This window comes from Fusarium redolens (genome assembly GCF_020744475.1).
Source record: "Fusarium redolens strain MPI-CAGE-AT-0023 chromosome Unknown BKA55scaffold_14, whole genome shotgun sequence".
Taxonomy (NCBI): Eukaryota; Fungi; Ascomycota; class Sordariomycetes; order Hypocreales; family Nectriaceae; genus Fusarium; species Fusarium redolens.
In genome coordinates, this window is record NW_025763677.1 from 358,910 (window position 1) to 376,564 (window position 17,655).

Sequence of the window (17,655 nt, forward strand, 5' to 3'; positions counted from 1 at the left end):
TGTCTCAAGATGGAAACGTTGGATGAATTACAATGCCATTGTATTGATTACTCCGATGGCTTTTAAAGGAAGTTGTCTATCAGTGAATGTATATATGCAGATGAGTCTCCAGCGCCTATTTCCCAGCCAGATCCTATGTTTAAAATAAATAGATACGACGAAATCATACACGCTCCATCTAGCAAGTAAGGCTGAACTTCAGCTTGCGGTCCTTGTTGGCAATACCGAAGTACTTCTCAACTTCGGGGGTAGCCAGAGGCGCGTCGAAAGCAGTGAACCAGAAACCACTAGCATCCTTCTGCTGCCAGAGCCAGCATCCAACATTGTTGTAGTAGCTCTGCAGGCTAGCAGTAGTAGCAGCGGCCTTCTGGTAGTTAGGTCCCTTGGTAGGCCAGCCAGTCTCTCCAACCCAGACAGCAGCCTTAGAGTTGACAGCCTTGACGTGCTTCTGAACATTCCAGTACGAGTTCTGGAAGGTCTTGAGGCGGAGAGCATCCTTGATGGGAACGCCCTGCCAGTAGGGGAATCCGTTGGTGATGGCAATGTCGCAGGCCTTGGTGACGACGTCGTTGCGGCCGTCGACCCAGGCAGTCCATGTGTCGGTGTGGCCGACCTTGAGGTTCTTGTTGAACTGGCGGACCATACCGCGGACGTCGTAGATCTGCTGGGCGAGCTTCTGGGGGGAAATGTCCTTGCGGTACAGATCCTCGGAACCGACGGAGATAGCGGCGATCCAGTCGGTGCCGTATTGCTTGATGACCTTGAGAAGAGCAGCCTTGTCACGGCCGAAGTGAGCATCGTCGGTGGCCCAGACGCCAACAAGGATCTTCATGCCAGTTTGCTTGGCGGCGGGGACAGCCTTGACCAATGCTGAGAAAAGTCAGTATGAGCGATCTTATCGTATACAGGGGGTAACTTACTGTTGCAGTCATCGGCGGAGTAGAGGCGAACTGCGTTGAAACCCTTGTTCCAGCTCTTGATAGTCTGGAAATCCTTCTTCCAGTCCGCAGTGTACTTGCAAGCTCCATCGGCCCTGTTGGCACCCATACTGAAACCCTTGTACTGCCCAGCCAAAGCCTGACCCGGCAGAAGCATCAAGGCCGCCGCAACGGCGCCAATAGATCCGAAAAGCTTCATATTGAAAAAGGTAGTAAAACGAAAGTGATGAATAAGCGAGTGACGGGTATAACAGCCAAGAGATGGACAAGAAAAAAAGTTTGGGGAAGGAAGTCTGTTTATTATGGACGATGGAAATTAAATGACCCCCTTTTCTTTACAGGGGGTGACTGGTTTTTTGCCGCTTAATCCTCGTATTGATCCATGTTCGTCGAGGCGTTCTAGACCGATTATTCGTAAGCGTGATGCTATTTTTGTAGATGGGCCGGTAATTCCGTGGCGCTAGGGTCGGGTTTTATGGGCAAGGGAGAGTTTCCGGTCATTTTAAAGATCAGATGAACCTCAATGCTTGATTTGTGTTTCGCATGAATTCATGTCGTTTACGTCATTGCCGAGATGGGAGGGTTAGAGATGTGGCGACACGGGGTGATCTGCTGTGCCGTGGTTATGTAGATAACATAACTCACTACGCGTTGAGAGGTTTTGCTTGTGACGTGACGGGTCAACACATTTATCTTATCAGTTTATCTTACCGGATCAACATTTTTGCCGACTGGTATCGCCTCGTACCCTAAACATCCATCGCTCTGAGCTAAAGTCCGGTAATAAATTCCAAAGACTTGATCTTTTAATAAATATAATTATATATATTTATTCTCACTACTAGAGTAGTTAGTTAGATGACTGTAATCAATCTGTCGGGGCTGGGACACTTCACACGTTAGCCATTTAAGCAATCGTGTGATGCTGCTACAACTTACATGACTGTTCAATTAGGGTCATAGTTGTGAAGAGCAAACATTATTTCCTCACGTTTGGGTCCAAATCGTAGTACAACATCAAGAAGATCACAATAGATCTACGCTGTCGTAAAAAAAACTTGCTTTATGCTCTGGAGTATGACAATCATGGTCATTCGACACCCAGACAGAGTAAATATCAAGTTCCGAATTCTAGCTTGACGCAAGCACTATATCTCATGATTCCTCTGTCTTGTGATATTGGATTTACTGTTACTGGGCCTGTAGTTTTATCCGAATTTTGTCTTCAGCTTGGTGCTGCTCATGTTCTCATTGAAGGCCTGCTGTCAGACTTATCGCCATCAGATAAGACCCATGCTGCCAGTCATGGGGCTCTGCACTAGCGTCATTGGGCGTAGAAGTTGCCAAGTATGACGCAAAAATATCGCTTCAGTATAGAGAATTGATGTTCAGACGTTGAAGCTAGATGAGTATTTCGAGAAAACCAGAGAGTGAATTTGCTGATTATTTCGTGATGAAGTGTTCAATTGAAGCATAAACTTCACTGGACCAATAACTTCAACACAGAGATAGTGGGGCATCTGCCAAGGTTCAGCCCAGTGCTCAGCGTCATACAGATGTGCAAATGATTTCTCAGCTTTCCTGATTTATTAAAGCATACTAAGATTGTAATATCATCAAATAATTAAAAGGATCAGGTGAGAGGCCTGCAGGATCAAAGTGGACTGATTTATTCAGCTGTTCATATTGTACACTGCCATGCACTGATGCGCGGTTTAAGGGAAAGCTTACCCACTAAAGACGCACACCCAACCAATCATAGAACATACTTTTCAACAACTGGCATGAGATGTGCTGCGTGGTGCACAACAACAAACGGCTAGAGAATAATCCGGGCCAAAGGCTAAAATTTTCTTTCTCCGCGTTCACGTCAAAAAAGATCCCCCGCCCTGCCAGCCTTGTTCACCTTGTCATACGTAAAAGTGAATTGATCTCCAAAATGGCCGCCTACGACACTTATCAAACAACCCTCACGGGCCGCTACTGCAGCCAGGAGCTGTCGCACCTGTTCAGTCAACGATCTCGTCACTCCACCTGGCGCAAGTTATGGCTGTACCTCGCTGAGAGTGAGAAGGAGTTGGGTATCAACACTATCACCGATGAAGCGCTTGAGCAGATGAGGACTCATCTTACTGTCACTGATGAGGACTTTGAGGTTGCGCGTCACGAGGAGAAGATTCGTCGACATGTGAGTATCGCTAAAGGATTGTTGGGATAAGCGAGCTGACTAGCGTACCAGGATGTCATGGCTGTAAGAAACATGGTATAATGACAATTTTCGCAAGACTGACAAGAAGTATAGCACGTTCATGCTTTTGGTCAAGCTGCCCCTGCTGCTGCCGGTATCATCCACTACGGCGCAACAAGCTGCTACGTCACCGATAACACAGAACTCATCCTCATGAGAGACGCCCTCGACCTCCTCATTCCCAAGCTCGCCAAAGTTCTGTACAACCTCCAGAAATTTGCCCTCGAGTGGAAGAATGAGCCAACTCTGTCTTTCACACATCTCCAACCTGCGCAGATCAGCACCGTCGGCAAGCGAGGTTAGTGGTTTCTGTTTGGTGGAGTTATCATGTTCTGACTTTATCTAGCTGCTGGCTGGGCCCAGGATCTCTTGATGGATCTGAATGAGTTTGAGCGCGTGCGAGCTGAGCTCAAGTTCCGTGGTGCTCAGGGTACTACCGGTACTCAAGCTAGTTTCCTCGAAATGTCAGTTCTTCATCTTGTCCTACTGATCAATATCTGACATTTTCAGTTTCGGCGGTGATCACGAGAAGTGCGACAAGCTCAACGAGCTGCTCTGCGCAAAGGCTGGATTTGAGGAGTGCTATGACGTAAGTGGATGATGTTCTTGTTATGGTACCTGTCTAACACATTTCAGATCTCAACCCAGACATAGTAAGTCAAAAAGCGCAGTCACCCCCTTCTTGCTGATACTCATGCCGTATAGTACTCGAAAGGTCGATTGTCTCGTTGCCAACGCCGTCACTGGCCTGGGAACAACTGTCACCAAGATCGCATCGGATCTGCGACATCTCGCCTTCATGAAGGAAGTTGGTGAGCCTAGAGAGGCTGGTCAGATCGGAAGCAGTGCCATGGTTAGTCATATTCTTTCTCAACCCGGTTTTTGGGGTTGAGCTTGAAAATTTGCTAATTCTTTATTAGGCCTACAAGCAGAACCCCATGCGATCTGAGCGAATTGCCAGTCTCGCACGAGTCCTTCAGTCAAAGGCAGCTACCTACATGAGCACCCATTCGGCTCAGTGGATGGAGAGATCATTGGATGATTCCGCCTGCGTAAGTATTCTTGACTTCTCTGTTCTTTATTTTTCGCACATTGGAAGCCCTTCGGCTTCGGACGCCTTGAAACCGAAAATGTCTATTGATCCCGACGACTAACTCGATAATAGCGAAGAATTGACGTCCCTGAGATGTTCCTCCTCGCCGACGCCATCGCCATCACCCTGCAGAACGTGACAGAGGGTTTCGTCGTCTTCCCTCTCAAGATCCACTCCAACATCATGGCCGAGCTTCCCTTCATGATCACCGAGAACATCATCATGCGCCTGGTAGCAATGGGCGTGTCCCGACAAGAGTAAGTCTCAACCCTATCACAATTAACACCTACTAACCAACTCAGGGCTCACGAGCAAATTCGCGTTCTGTCTTTCGAGGCATCCCATCAGGTTCAAAGCCTCGGAAAATCCAACGATCTCGTTGAGAGAATCAAGAAGACCGAGTTCTTCAAGCCAATCTGGGCTGATCTCGATGGCATGATGAAGCCTGAGCTGTACATTGGTCGCAGTGCGCAGTTGGTCGATAAGTTCTGTGGGCCGGGAGGTAAGCTGGAGAAGAAGCTTGCGCCTTATCAGTCTTCCATCCAGAAGGCCAAGGCTGCTGAGTTGAATGTTTAAAAAAATTCGAAGCTAGATAGCTTAACTAAAAGAAAGAACAATTGCCTGAACAGTTTATGGGAAGTTTGATACCAAGCTCGGGGTATCAAGACCCGAGCAGCACTGCCGATGCGTACGTTGTACCAATCGGCTGCCCCAGTAAAACGGAGCGTGGAGATCCGCACTAACCGCAACGGCTCAACAATATGGAGGTGACGCATTAAGCTTTGAAGATCCGGGGTGCCTTGTCGTGCCCCCAAACTTTTGTTAGGGATGCGATCATTGGCGGAATTATTTCATCTGTTTGAAATGCCTGCAAGGTATTAGATCATCGGACGAACTTACCAAATCTGAAGGTATATAATTCACTGAGGGGACGCATCAGGTACCGTGGCTTCATCTGTTCATTTTTATTGCTTGTCTTTCTGAGTTCTGTGATTATCCTTCACTCACTATGAAGTTCTTACCTCTTGCCGCTACTGTCCTAACCCTCTTCGGAGGTGTTCAGGCCAAGAAGTCACCCTTCTTCATCTTGACGGGCGACTCTACCGTTGCCACTGGCGGAGGTTGGGGTGATGCTCTTCTTAACAATACCAAGAAACCTGCAGGCGGTATCAACATCGCTAAGAACGGCGCCACAACTGTATCTTTCCGATCCCAAGGATTGTGGGATACTGCCCTCAACAACGTGAAGAGCCATAAGAAAGATCACGAAGCTATCGTCACGATTCAGTTTGGTCACAATGATCAGAAGACTCTTACGTTGGAGCAGTACTCGGATAACCTTGCTACTATGATTGGTGAGGTTAAAGAGGCTGGAGGCACTGCGGTAAGCTTTACTCTCGGAGTTCCGGTGCAGTGACTGACAATGGCAGATTATCATTACATCTCTCACCCGTCGTACTTTCAAGGACGGAAAAGTGGTTGAGAATCTCAGTAACGAGCGCGATGCCGCAATTGCTGTTGCGAATAAAGCTGGTGTCAAATACCTTGATCTCAATACCGCAAGCACCAAGTATGTCAATGCCATTGGACAGGAGAATGCCGACAAGTATAATGAGATCGAGGGAGATCGAACTCATCTCAATTTCTCTGGAAAACTGGTATTTGGAAGGATTGTTATGGATCTGTTGGTTGAGAAGAGACGTGACCTGGCCCGTTACATTAAAACAAACAAGAAACTGAGCCAGCTCATTGCGAATGGAGTTTATGCTACCGGAGCGGAGTGATTCTATAGAAGATAGTTGTATCCTACATCTTGCATCTCGACGAGCAGAGATTGTTTGTAGGATGGTATTTAAATACAATGAGCTTTATGAAAGCCATGCTAAAGACTGGAACACCAATATAGCTTGAGGTGGAGCAGTCTTCCCAAACCTGTGCAACCTTTACCAGATTGGCGCCCGCTGCCCCTTCGTAGCCGTCTTGGGAGGGTAAGAAGCAACCACAGTCGTCAACCATACAGAATATGCTAGCAAGATAAATCCTGCGACATACATAATAGTCTTATCAAAAACCTCAGGTAAGACCACGGCTCCCATACTGAAAGGCGCAAATGTCCATATGACACAAGCCACATTAGTAAGACAGTATCCAATGGATAATCCGTTTCGTGAGCCACGGGAGAGATACTCGTGCGTCGGTCCCAGGATCAAAAGAACATTGGTTAGCGCTCCTGTGAGCATGAAGCTACCAGGACCGAGGAACTCGATCAAAATCCAGACTAGCGCAAACATAGCGAGCTGCAGAAAGAAAGTGTAGGTCAAGATAGACGAAGTAGCCGGCTGTCGTCCAAAGAGGGGCGAAAATGTGGCGATGCGGTCTTTTGGGGATTGTATGGTATACCACATACAGAATATCTCAAGGACTGCCCAAACAGCTAGCGAAAACGAGGTGGACGCGAAGAACCAGTGGTAATCGTAGCGTGGTGCAGCTTCGGCGAAGAGGTAAACAAATGTCAACTCGTGAGCGACGTAGAAAGTTTGCATCCAGAAGGGGATGGGGCCTTGGCCTTCTCCGACAAGAAGTCTTATGGCGTAGGTGTATTGTAGGAAGCCGATTGCGAAGCATGCGATGGATCCGATCATGACAGGAGTGTTGTCGAACTGGAGGTTCTCCGCGATGCGTCCATAGTAGTCGATACCCATGATGATCTGAAACACAAGAACGTGGTGAAGTCTTTCCTATATAATTCGCAATAGATGGCCTTGAATAATTCGCAAGTCAATTTATGTTTAATATTTCTCGTATTAAATACCGGATAGGATACAGCTTTATATTCACAGTGTACTCCACTAGCGTTCCAGAACATCGGGTCTTGAGATCAAAGCAAGATCAATTGCCGAAAACGGTCTTAAACTATGACCCGACTGTCCTGATCCCGGAATCCTCCAAGGCCCCGGCATCCCGTTATACTTAATCCAAGAATTTAATACAAGTTAAAGTTTCGATCATGGCAGAAGCTTTATGCTCAATGCGGTGAAAATGTACGAGCTATGAGTTTAGTTCGGGTAATGCTGGAGACTTCTCGGCAGTTCTCATTGGTTACCTCCTCGTATTGTTTTCGGGATCCGCAATATATAACGATAATAAAACGGGAAAAGTTGATCATTTGATGAGCGAAATTCTAGACAGTGAAATGATAGAAACAAGTCTCTTGGCAATTTCGATTGACCTAGTATACAACGCACTTCATTCTGACTTCAACCCTCACTGTTTCGACTCTCTCCTGGCCTAAGCCCGCTCTCGATAGAGCCACCAAAAGATGCATGAAACGAGAACCGCGTTCCTATGAGCTCGAAAGAGAACCAATATCCAATTCTTCAGTGCGACGTCTAACCAATAGGTTCGTAGAAGGGTCGCCAACGAGTTTAAACCCCGAGTGACATGGCCGCGGCTTAAAACCCTCCGGTAGCTTCCAGTCGTACTTGAGCAGCAAATGGCATAACAAGATCTTGATCTCGTTGGCGGCGAAAAAGCGTCCGGGGCATGCGTGGAAGCCATGCCCGAAACCAAGATGATCAGAGCTGGTGCTAACGAGATGGGCTTTCTTATCATCACCGGTCTGACGCATCTTGACGAAGCGATAAGGGTCGAACTCAAGTGCGTTGTCGTAGGTATCGGAATCCCACATATGCGACATGTTACCGATGATCTTGTCGCCTTTCTTGAGGATGTCGCCATTAGGGAGGGTGATATCAGCTGTGGCTACTCTCCTGAACGCTCCTGAAGTATCTGTTAGTGGAAGTTGTTGGGAATGAGTATCAGACTTACCGAGTAGAATTGGTCGCAGTCGTTGGGACTCCTTGACCACGCTGTCCATCAACTTCAGGTTATACAGCGCTCCTTTAGTCAATCCGCCCTCCGCAGTCAGAACCGTAACAATCTCTTCCCGAAGTTCCTGGAATAGCTCAGGATGTTGACAAAGTTTAAGAAGTGTCTCAGCAAGTAGATCCGATGTAGTATGATAAGCCACAATTGAAACCGCAATCTGCTCTTTAGCCGGATCATGCTTCTCATACTCTTTCTCAAACCACTCAATAGAGTCATCAAAAGGACATGGCTTTCCTTCAGCGAGGGCCTTCTGCTTGATATCATTTCGGCGTTCAAGATGGGGCTTGAGGCACTGTCGTGCCTCGTTCAGCTTTGCGCGGATCGCCCAGCACTGAGGGAGGAACCAGTGGATATACGGTCGAACCCATCTGGGATATTCTCGCAAATAGCTACTGTAGCCAAAAACTAACAGAGTATACTCGCTCGAAACCCTATTCCACTCTTCGTCGCGGCAGAGCTCTTCGCCCATGAAGATTCGGGATGATACGCGGGATACGACGCGGATGAGGTCTGCCTGGGGTCGGATTGCGTGCCATTCTAAGACATGTTAGTCTTTGTCTTCTTAGCCAGATGTAGGTGGAGTTTACCTGTTGAGTCAGTGAGACAGTCGCGGATTGCTAAAGATGATTCTTCGGAGATGGGACCAGTTAATCTGACTAGAGAACAATCGTTAATAAGAAGACTGAGAAGAGGATGCACCGAGACTAACTCAAAGTCTTTGTGATATACTTGTTGATAACAGTTGGCATCTTATTATCAAATCCAAAAGGGTCGAACCCGGGAATGTATTCATGAGCGTCCTATTCCGAATTAGTCACAAGCCATTAATCGCAATACCGGCACTCACATCTTGAACCGTTGTCTGAAAGTCCAGTTGTCGGTTACTCTTCAAAGCATCAATCCACGAAGGAGGAATAACCAGAACCTTGCCTATCTCGGTGTAGGCTCTGTATGGCTGGTCCTTATGAACAATTCTCGCATTTGCAAGTAGGGTCCTGCTGTTGGCGATGAACTCCTTCACAATACGCCTGTTGGTGAACTCAAAAGGCTTCTTGGGGATCAGAACGGGGTACTTTTCTTCTCGGGCGAAGAAAGAAAAGTTGACAACTAGGAGGGTGACGAGTGAAATTGCGGATAGGACCGCATACTGCGGATTCTGGAGTATAATATCGATATATGTCGACATCTTGAAGGAACTGCCGATGGTGTGAGGATGGATTCGAATCCTTCACGGCAGTATTGTTATACTTATACCAGCCACGAGGCATGTAACAAAGGAAGGATCGACATAAAATTCTCCTCTTCTGTTCTTTACCCCAATCTCCATTTTACCGGAGCTCTAAAACGCGAGTGCCCGACTGGGAGCCATCAAAATATTCGAGACTCAGCTAAAGCTGTCAAAAACAAGTACCACGGGCAATCACCAAGAACTATGAATCCTTGTTTCTGTCACCCCAGCTGGCGATTTTCGTTTCCCTAACACCCCGAGAGCCCGAGTCCTTTGCAAAATACAACCACATCTACAATGCGTAAACGAAATAACACATCATATCGGTTCGAAAGCGCTCAAGCCCGTGTATATCTCCGTTCCAATGTAACCATATAACGGTACAGCCATACACGAAAGGCAGTACATAAGCCAATGGGAGAATAGTTGTATACGATTATAACCGAGATTTTCGCCAAGCATTTCCTGTTTAGATGATTTTCGTTGGCCTGGGCCACACACTTGCTCACGGACCCTCACTACCCACAGTTTCATCGACGGCCTAGTATGGAGAGTCCGTGGAAAGTCCGCGGACGCAGAGCAGAAGAGATTGAGGGAGATACAGGCGAGTCATGCGATGACGAAAAGAGAGGCAGTGAAACAGGAGGACGGTAGGGAATGAACGGTTATTGAAAACCGAGAGAAAAAGGCATGAATAGTGAGACAAAATTATAGTAACCGATAGGCTTATACTAAAACTCCCCGTTTCCTGCATCATTAGTACGGACCTACACTTCGAGAAGAACTTTATCAAGACCGGCGCAAACTATGAGCCGTCTCCAATGTATGATAAACTTCAATAACTCGAAGTATATCGACGACAGATCATCACGGGGATAATATTGTGATAGTGGTGCGGCACTGCAGCTGACCATTAGTCTAACCGTATTAGTTGTGCCAAGGATGATCGTCTACCCCCCTTCAGTTTCCTCGGCAGTTATTTTTTCCCCAGTGCTGAGCGGGTCTTTGCATGTAATACGGGCCGCACCGAGTCGATAATCGGATTTCGGCACTGGAAAATGTTGGTGGGGGAATTGTTTGCGCGACAGGAGAGTGTTACGTGGGGGTTTAGCCAAGCCGCGGGTGGTTTCATTACCGTGTTGCTGATTGTCCAATTGTACAGTACGGTAGCACAGCCTCTGGGCCTTAGTTCCAACATATATTCGTGTATCAAGGACCGATCACGTAGCAGTTCATACATCCCGTAATTTCAGTGCTCACCGCGCGTAACGAATAGAAGAATTTGATGAACACTCAATCTAGTACTGTACCCTTCTTCCGAAATGACACCATTGCAAAACTATTCATCGAAAGGTGTTGATTTCTGAGAAATATCGCTGTATCATTGGATTCTGGAACTTAAGGCGTCATTGCAGTCATTGGATATCTTTGACGCTCTTCTCTACCAGGTGTGTACGAGCCGCGAAAGTCTGTAAGCGTCTGCTTATCTGGCACAAAGCAAACTGAAACTGCCATGCTGGACTGGTGGAACTCCTGCAACGACTTCAATCAATACGCACTGTCGAGTTTCTGTAAGTTCTCGAGGAGCAGTCCTTGACGAACAACAGTACCACGACGAGGCTTACAGACTCACAGGGACTGTTTTCACTGAAACACAAATGCTTTGTCAAGCTCCTATCAGCCAACTCACTGGTGCTGGAGAAGTCAGCCTGCAGGACATGGTCAGGATGCTTACCAGTCAGACATATTCCTAGCCTGGCTCCGAGAACGACTTTGAGTTCAAAGGTCTTGCTCAAAGCGCCAGTGATATGCTACTGAATCTAAGTTAGCTTACAAACCAGAAAGCAACCAGTTTTCAGGGCTTGACAGCCGGTATCGCGTCAGTGAGTAGCCCTTTGCGCCTGTTTGGACGCGAATAAATGAGCTTGATTCATGGTAGCAATCAAGCAAGATTCAGGCCATGAAAAAGGAGGTAGTTGCCATTCTGAAGAAGTGCAGTGGAGATTTGGGCAATGGCTATATCTTTGCACTCGATCAAGCACTTTCCATTAATCAAGCAGATCTCAACAATAGCGTTGAGGCCGCACAGGCAGCTAAGGCAACTTGGATAAGTCTTTAGTACCGGATGCAGCAAGTGCTTAACCTTTCAGCACATTCATACGATAGGCAGTGAGAGATTTGACTAATAGCCTGCTCCATAGGATCGCGAGAGTATGGAAGCCAACACTGCGGTTCTTACATCTGGATACCTGTTGCTAGATGGATCTCTGGATCGAGCGCCATCCTTACGAAGCAGAAAGATGCGAGAATGGCATGGGATGAGTACCAAGCACACATCACCAAGAAGACCACAGCAATAAGACATCATATGCTCTTGTTGGTGCCGTAAACCTACTATCACGACAGAGCAAAGCCATGTGCGATAGGCTGCAGAGTATCGGAGTGGCATTGCAAGAGATCCAGTCAACCTTTGCGACAATTGGCAATAACCTGGGACAGGCTGCAACTCTGATGGCTGCTGCGGATGGATCTGTCAGAACTTCACTGGTTATAAATCAACAGGCAATTCAAGCGGGAATCACCAAGGCCGTACAAGAGTTCCAGGATACTTTGTCTGCGGTTCAGGTACTCGTTACGATTGACTCGAGTATCCAAACTTCCGGAATCACTGCTGATATTGACCCGCCCAGCGTCTATGGAGAATAGGGCTACACGTGATACGGTGAGAGCAGGGAACATACAGGAGATGAGAGTTTGCAATAGTGATAGGTTTAGGACACTATTGTGTGATATCGCTGCTTAGGCTAAGCCCAAAATTGCACCGCAGACAACCCAGTACAGCTTTGTGTATCAGCGACCTCTAACGGCAACAATTTCCAAGATAATCGACTTGTTCCAAAAAGCCCATCCCTTCGTTCCACATGCCATTTAACCGTCCCCACTGAGCATCAAACCCAGTAACAAGCATCAACGCCTCCCTCTCAGGGGTGCGATTATGAATCGTTTCTCCATCACGCATGGTAAGTATAGGCTGTGCTACAGCAACGTATCCACTTCTGTTAATACGATTGTACGCACTGTTCATTTCGATGACGATGGTTTTCATAGCCCTGCGATGTCCCAGGATATTATTCCTTAGTGCGTATATGTCTTGAGCGAGTCTTGTGTTTCTCGGGGCTTTGATACCGTAGGAAGAGAGTCTGTCGGCTAAACCAGCTAGTTCTTGCTTGAAGACGTCAAAGCGCTGGGAAAGATCGGGAAACTGGCTTACGTGGTGAAGAGATGTACGGAGGGACTCTTTCAAGGGAGGTGTGACTTTCATGTTCGCGACAGGAAAAAGCTTTTTTCACTGGTATTAAGTTTCAGATTTGCCTGTTTTTTGTGTTGGGAAGTAGGAGTTAAGGAAAGTAGGGGGATCCAGCCATGTATTTATAGGCCAGATAATGGCGCTTGAATGGGTTTGAAGCCTTTTCAGGGCTTGAGAAATATTGCTAATAGCTGCTAGACTTTAACTTATGCATTATTAATGTTTTTAATACAAGAGACTTGTTGACTGAGCACAGCTTGGCACTGAGTCTGCAGTCAGATAAGAGCAAGCTATGACTTCCCTAATCACGGGCTATTTAGACAGCCATTGAACAAATTACATGGTAATAGAAGGAATAAAAACATAATTCAAATCTGTGAATTATATTATCAGATTGCCAAATCCATCATTGCGCTTATTCCGTTTTCCTCATTCCGATTCTGGAGTGGATCAGCTTATGGAGGCTGATGACCCATGTCAACCGGACCTGCACAGGAAAGAAAGTCGGTGGGGACTTAAGGCGGAATAATCCCAAGACAAACACCGTTTAACCAACTTCAAAATGGGCACACAAACTTGTGAATCGTTTCCGTATCAACCTCTTGAATCCGACGAGCTACGCTTATTGAATGTCGAGGCTGGCGACAACGACTTGATATGCGTTGAGCTCAAGACTGTTAAATCCCGCACACCCCAAAACTTCTGGGCCTTGTCTTACGTCTGGGGGGCAAGAGAAAACCCTGCCACTATCCTTCTCAATGGGCAGCCATTCAGCATCACGAGAAATCTATACAATGCTCTCTATCAGTATCGGCGTCATGTGTTTGACGGCTACGACAGTGACGCTAGGGCATTGCTTTGGGTCGATGCCATTTGCATCAACCAGAATGATCAAGTTGAAAAGTCAATTCAAGTTCCCCGCATGTCAGAGATCTACGGCCAATGTGAGCGTGTGTTGGCTTGGTTGGGCCCGGTAGAGAGTGATGAGGAAAGTAACGTCTGCAGATTGGCTGAGTGTCTGAAGCAGTTTCAGTCACCTGCAGATTCTGTCAGTCAAGACCTTACCGAGGATGATCGAATCACAGCATTTATGAAGTCTGGGCGTTCTGACGAAACAGCCGCAGCCGAGGTTGAGTCTGCCCGGAAGGCTTTGAAATCCATCGGCCATCGTCCATGGTTTCGACGCATTTGGATTCTTCAAGAGGCCGTCTTAGCCCAGAAACAGCCGATTTTGCTTTGCGGCTCGTATGAGCTAGGATACGAGATCTTCTTCAAGACTTGGGTCTTGATGTTGAATCCATCTGAGGATGGACAGCTGCTTTACTCATTCATGGCGGAGAACCCAGTTAGGTTCAAAGCCATTGAGCTGGTATACAAGAATATTCTACAGGCCAGAAGTGAAAAGGCTATAGAAAAAGCAAAACCTACAGTGGATCAGGAAAAGCAGTGTGCTCTCGACATAGTGAAGCTGTTGAATGAGACGACAGAATTGGAAGCTACGGTTGCTCATGACCGTTTATATGCCCTCATTGGACTCTTGGCATGCGACCCCTTACCGAAGGCACTCCAACCAGATTACACCCAATCCTTTGAAGAACTATGCTATAAATTCACAATGTTCATTCTCGAACAGACTCAAGATATCCGCGTGTTGAACTTGGGAACTGTCGGCACCTTTTCGACCGTACCATCGTGGGCGCCAGATCTACGAAATAGCTGGACAGCAAGGTCCAATCTGACCCATAGCCCTGGGAAGTGCTTCAATGTTTCCGAGGATGGCAAGATTCTAACCATGCCGGCAATTGTTCTTGGTCAATGTGTGTCTGTTTGCAAGCCTGTCACGCCGGATCCCGGCACGGGCATTGCCTCGCCATCAGCACTACTGCATTTCGACGAGGCTATAGTCAAAGTAGCGGCAGCTATCAGAAGGGTTACACGTATGGAAGTCATGAATGAATGGCTCAAGTTCCATCTCGCAGACATCTACACAGAGGAGCGATTAACTCAAAACCCTATCATTGTGCAGAGAGTCATGATGGCTTATGTATGCATGGTGCACAATCAACCACTCTCTTCACTTGGCACAAGATTTGGAACAGAAGAACAGTTGCAAGGTGCTTATGGAATGGTAACAGATCCCATCATTCAACGAAGCATGGTTGGCTGTAGCAACTTTGTGCTACAAGATGGAACGGCAGGACAGTTACTTCACGGTGACGCTGGGGCAGCTGTTGGGGATGCGATCTGTGTTTTTCCAGGCCTTTCGACTCTTTTTCTTATACGAAAGAACGATGATGGAAAGTGTAAAATCGTTGGGCAGGTTTCTAAATGGGAGAATATTGGGGCAGGTTTACCTGTGGATCAGCTGGAGAGGTATCGTCGGTCATTTGAAGGAGCGCACGTGGGAAGAGAAACTGAGCATGGCGCTAGAATGATAAGCCTTGTCTAAAAGCAAAGAGAGGAAGATCATGACATGACGGTTCAGGGAATTCCTGCTGCAGCATAGCGACAAGAGCCGATGGTCGGAGGGGTTTGAAGTGACTCAAAAACGTTGTTGTAAGGTTGTGCTGTTGCAGCAGGCTCTGAGGCAACGTTCCTGCAGCAATACCCAAGTGTTCCGTCAAGTAGTCGACCAGCATAATTCGTCCGAGTTCACCCAGGTAACGGCCTGCCGTCATGAACTCGAGTGGCTGGAAGCCATTATGGGTTAGCTCGAGACCTTTCTTGTAATTACAAAGCGGTGCAGCCTACCTTTTGAAATAGTCCAAATCCAGAGCTGATTGACTCGCACTACTGTCCATTGATTAGGCTCCCTCGTTCTACTAGTACCCCTTGTCTGTGGGTTCTCTTTCAGATACTTGCTTACTACCTGACTCTCGTTCCTACTGTTCTGATCGACTTTTGCTTCACCATCCTCCTGTGCGAATTGGTAGTACCATTCATCAAGTGTCGGCGAGTCATGATGTTGTTTATCCTTGCCTTTGTAATTCTCTTGTAGTTCCTCGTAATGGTCATGTGACTCTTTCAGCTCTCGGTTCTCCGGGACTAGTCTGTTGTCCCAATGTCGACAGTGAGTTGAGTAACTAAGGTAGGGCATCTAGTACCAGTGGTTAGTCTCAATAGGCCATAGTGAAAGTTGGACAAACATAGATAGCAGATGCAGGTACAAATCCATGCGGCTTCTTAACAGGCTGAAGAGACTTGGAGTTCCAATCATCGTAGACCTTTTGTTCATCTTCCTCTGAGTCCGCGACTGCGGCCTCGATCTTTGTTGAGTCTTTCTCCTTCTCCTCCCTTGCTTCTGAACCTCCTCTATCAGCCTCTTGTTTCTCTTTTTCACCGTTCTTGAGTGATTCCAAAGCTACACCTTCTTCCCACCCAAAGTCGGTCGTATTATTCATTAGTCTGATTACAGACCGGGGCCTCATCATTCTGGATCGAGATTCTTTATCAGGTACTTCCACCCAGCTGTCTCGAAAGAAATACCCGACTTCATAGTATTCGCGAGTGCGGTAACGTTCGTATGACATAATTCTTGTCAATAAATCCTGTGAAAAGAGCGAGTATATTGTTAGCTCGCCGATCATTGTCTCTCGATTCATTAAGATGGATTAAAGTACGAATATTCATCCAAACCATCTGTTCCAAGTCAGCGTTATTTCTCTAGTTACAGGTGCGCGTTTTACCTACATTAGTCGACGGCAAATGAACCCAGGCGAGTCTGAAGTTCTCCTTGGCGTAGAGCTTGCTGTTGAAGCGCATTGATCCTCTCCTAGTCATGTCAATCAGATTCCTGATGGCTGTTCCAACGACATCCGTAGGTCCTGGATCGTAGACAATCTCCTGTATCGGCCGATTCCTTCGAATTCTACCCGACTCGCCCTTTTCTTTGAAGAATCCCACAACTGTGGCTTCGGCCTTTTCGACTATCTGTTTGTGGTTTGGCCCAGGTACTGGGGGCTTGTAGTCCACCTCATCTTTGTGCGTTTGAGATATCTGTGCAAAGGGTGGATCCTTGAGAATATCTTGCAAAGTACTCAAGATAGTAAGACTTTTGACTTGTTTGCTTGTATCGAACTCTAAATCCTTTCCGAAACAACTCTCAAATCTTTCTATCGTATCCCAAAGTTCACGATCGCTCGGATCTAGGCCTGCCTTTAACTTGCCATTGTCCTCGATGAGACTGAACTCTTTATATCGACGAAACAGTTTGTTTGAGCCTTTCTTGAGATCTTGAAGTCCTAATAGTTGCATTCGCATTATGGCGCAAAGTCCTGCTATGTTAGATGGAATTGCGCCTGCGTGACTAGCTGAAGAGCTCTTGAGTCGTACAAGGCTCCAGTGTTCTTGAGGGTTCGCTGAGAGGTCGTGATAAGAATCCACATGACTTGGACAAGTCGTTCGTACAATGACTCGGACTCGAGTTCCTTCGAGCTAATTGACTTTAAGTCGTCTGCAGGGCTTCATGAACCATCTTATCGAAGTTTTCAGCACGTCCAGACTTATCGATAAGTTCGGACAAGACATCTGGAAGTCTTTCGTGTGCTATCCATTGAATTGGGCCCCAGTTTTCGTATCCTTCAGGTCGGTTCTCGCCATCTCTTGGCACTTCACGAAATATCAGACCCAGTACGTCTTGGAGCCTGACATCTTTCACAGCCTCTTTGATGACTTGAATTCGTCCACCATTTTCCCAAAAAGGCGCTCCCTTCACTTCTTGCTTAGAAAGCAATGATTCCATGGCAGTCTGTGGATCACCACCATGAAGGGCTGAGTAAATTGGGCTTTCCTTCCAGTCACCCCAAGAAAAGTCCTCTGATTTCATGCTCTTCAAGAGGATGTCAATTCTTCCTTTGTCTCCGAGTGCCGCAGCACGATGCAGAGCAGTGTCGCCGTTTTCATTTTTGATGCCTGGATTGGCTCCATTTCGCAATAGAAGCTCAAGAACAGTTA

The 17,655-nt window shown here is 47.0% G+C and overlaps 9 protein-coding genes across 9 annotated transcripts; 4 read left to right on the forward strand and 5 right to left on the reverse strand.

Annotated features, from left to right (window-relative positions):
• Positions 1 to 178: 178 nt before the first annotated feature.
• Positions 179 to 1,137, reverse strand: BKA55DRAFT_693545 (glycoside hydrolase superfamily; the record flags this gene model as incomplete). The annotated part of the gene is made up of 2 exons (XM_046199932.1): positions 179 to 870; positions 921 to 1,137. The coding sequence occupies 2 exons, from the start codon at positions 1,135 to 1,137 to the stop codon at positions 179 to 181; spliced, it is 909 nt and encodes a 302-aa protein (XP_046045792.1).
• A 1,740-nt stretch (positions 1,138 to 2,877) lies between these two features.
• On the forward strand, positions 2,878 to 4,855 carry BKA55DRAFT_519412 (L-Aspartase-like protein; the record flags this gene model as incomplete). The annotated part of the gene is made up of 10 exons (XM_046188343.1): positions 2,878 to 3,126; positions 3,178 to 3,189; positions 3,241 to 3,484; positions 3,533 to 3,650; positions 3,697 to 3,775; positions 3,823 to 3,839; positions 3,892 to 4,039; positions 4,107 to 4,238; positions 4,352 to 4,536; positions 4,582 to 4,855. The coding sequence occupies 10 exons, from the start codon at positions 2,878 to 2,880 to the stop codon at positions 4,853 to 4,855; spliced, it is 1,458 nt and encodes a 485-aa protein (XP_046045793.1).
• A 433-nt stretch (positions 4,856 to 5,288) lies between these two features.
• On the forward strand, positions 5,289 to 6,063 carry BKA55DRAFT_519737 (SGNH hydrolase-type esterase domain-containing protein; the record flags this gene model as incomplete). Its single annotated transcript, XM_046188360.1, has 2 exons — positions 5,289 to 5,663; positions 5,710 to 6,063. The coding sequence occupies 2 exons, from the start codon at positions 5,289 to 5,291 to the stop codon at positions 6,061 to 6,063; spliced, it is 729 nt and encodes a 242-aa protein (XP_046045794.1).
• Positions 6,064 to 6,222: 159 nt separating this feature from the next.
• Positions 6,223 to 6,981, reverse strand: BKA55DRAFT_649890 (uncharacterized protein; the record flags this gene model as incomplete). The annotated part of the gene is made up of 1 exon (XM_046197280.1): positions 6,223 to 6,981. The coding sequence occupies one exon, from the start codon at positions 6,979 to 6,981 to the stop codon at positions 6,223 to 6,225; it is 759 nt and encodes a 252-aa protein (XP_046045795.1).
• Positions 6,982 to 7,622: 641 nt separating this feature from the next.
• On the reverse strand, positions 7,623 to 9,353 carry BKA55DRAFT_519687 (cytochrome P450; the record flags this gene model as incomplete). The annotated part of the gene is made up of 5 exons (XM_046188357.1): positions 7,623 to 8,059; positions 8,108 to 8,704; positions 8,755 to 8,823; positions 8,877 to 8,967; positions 9,015 to 9,353. The coding sequence occupies 5 exons, from the start codon at positions 9,351 to 9,353 to the stop codon at positions 7,623 to 7,625; spliced, it is 1,533 nt and encodes a 510-aa protein (XP_046045796.1).
• Positions 9,354 to 10,645: 1,292 nt separating this feature from the next.
• Positions 10,646 to 12,374, forward strand: BKA55DRAFT_741078 (uncharacterized protein). Its single transcript, XM_046201461.1, has 5 exons — positions 10,646 to 10,843; positions 10,894 to 10,966; positions 11,031 to 11,132; positions 11,597 to 11,775; positions 11,829 to 12,374. The coding sequence occupies exons 2-5, from the start codon at positions 10,909 to 10,911 to the stop codon at positions 12,099 to 12,101; spliced, it is 612 nt and encodes a 203-aa protein (XP_046045797.1). The 5' UTR covers positions 10,646 to 10,843; positions 10,894 to 10,908; the 3' UTR covers positions 12,102 to 12,374.
• BKA55DRAFT_693551 (uncharacterized protein) lies at positions 12,256 to 12,717 on the reverse strand (the record flags this gene model as incomplete). Its single annotated transcript, XM_046199933.1, has 1 exon — positions 12,256 to 12,717. One exon carries the CDS (start codon positions 12,715 to 12,717, stop codon positions 12,256 to 12,258), a length of 462 nt encoding a protein of 153 aa, XP_046045798.1.
• A 547-nt stretch (positions 12,718 to 13,264) lies between these two features.
• BKA55DRAFT_519202 (heterokaryon incompatibility protein-domain-containing protein) lies at positions 13,265 to 15,151 on the forward strand (the record flags this gene model as incomplete). The annotated part of the gene is made up of 1 exon (XM_046188323.1): positions 13,265 to 15,151. The coding sequence occupies one exon, from the start codon at positions 13,265 to 13,267 to the stop codon at positions 15,149 to 15,151; it is 1,887 nt and encodes a 628-aa protein (XP_046045799.1).
• Positions 15,152 to 15,354: 203 nt separating this feature from the next.
• On the reverse strand, positions 15,355 to 16,962 carry BKA55DRAFT_693553 (uncharacterized protein; the record flags this gene model as incomplete). The annotated part of the gene is made up of 4 exons (XM_046199934.1): positions 15,355 to 15,392; positions 15,454 to 15,799; positions 15,849 to 16,250; positions 16,393 to 16,962. The coding sequence occupies 4 exons, from the start codon at positions 16,960 to 16,962 to the stop codon at positions 15,355 to 15,357; spliced, it is 1,356 nt and encodes a 451-aa protein (XP_046045800.1).
• Between the last annotated feature and the right edge of the window lie 693 nt (positions 16,963 to 17,655).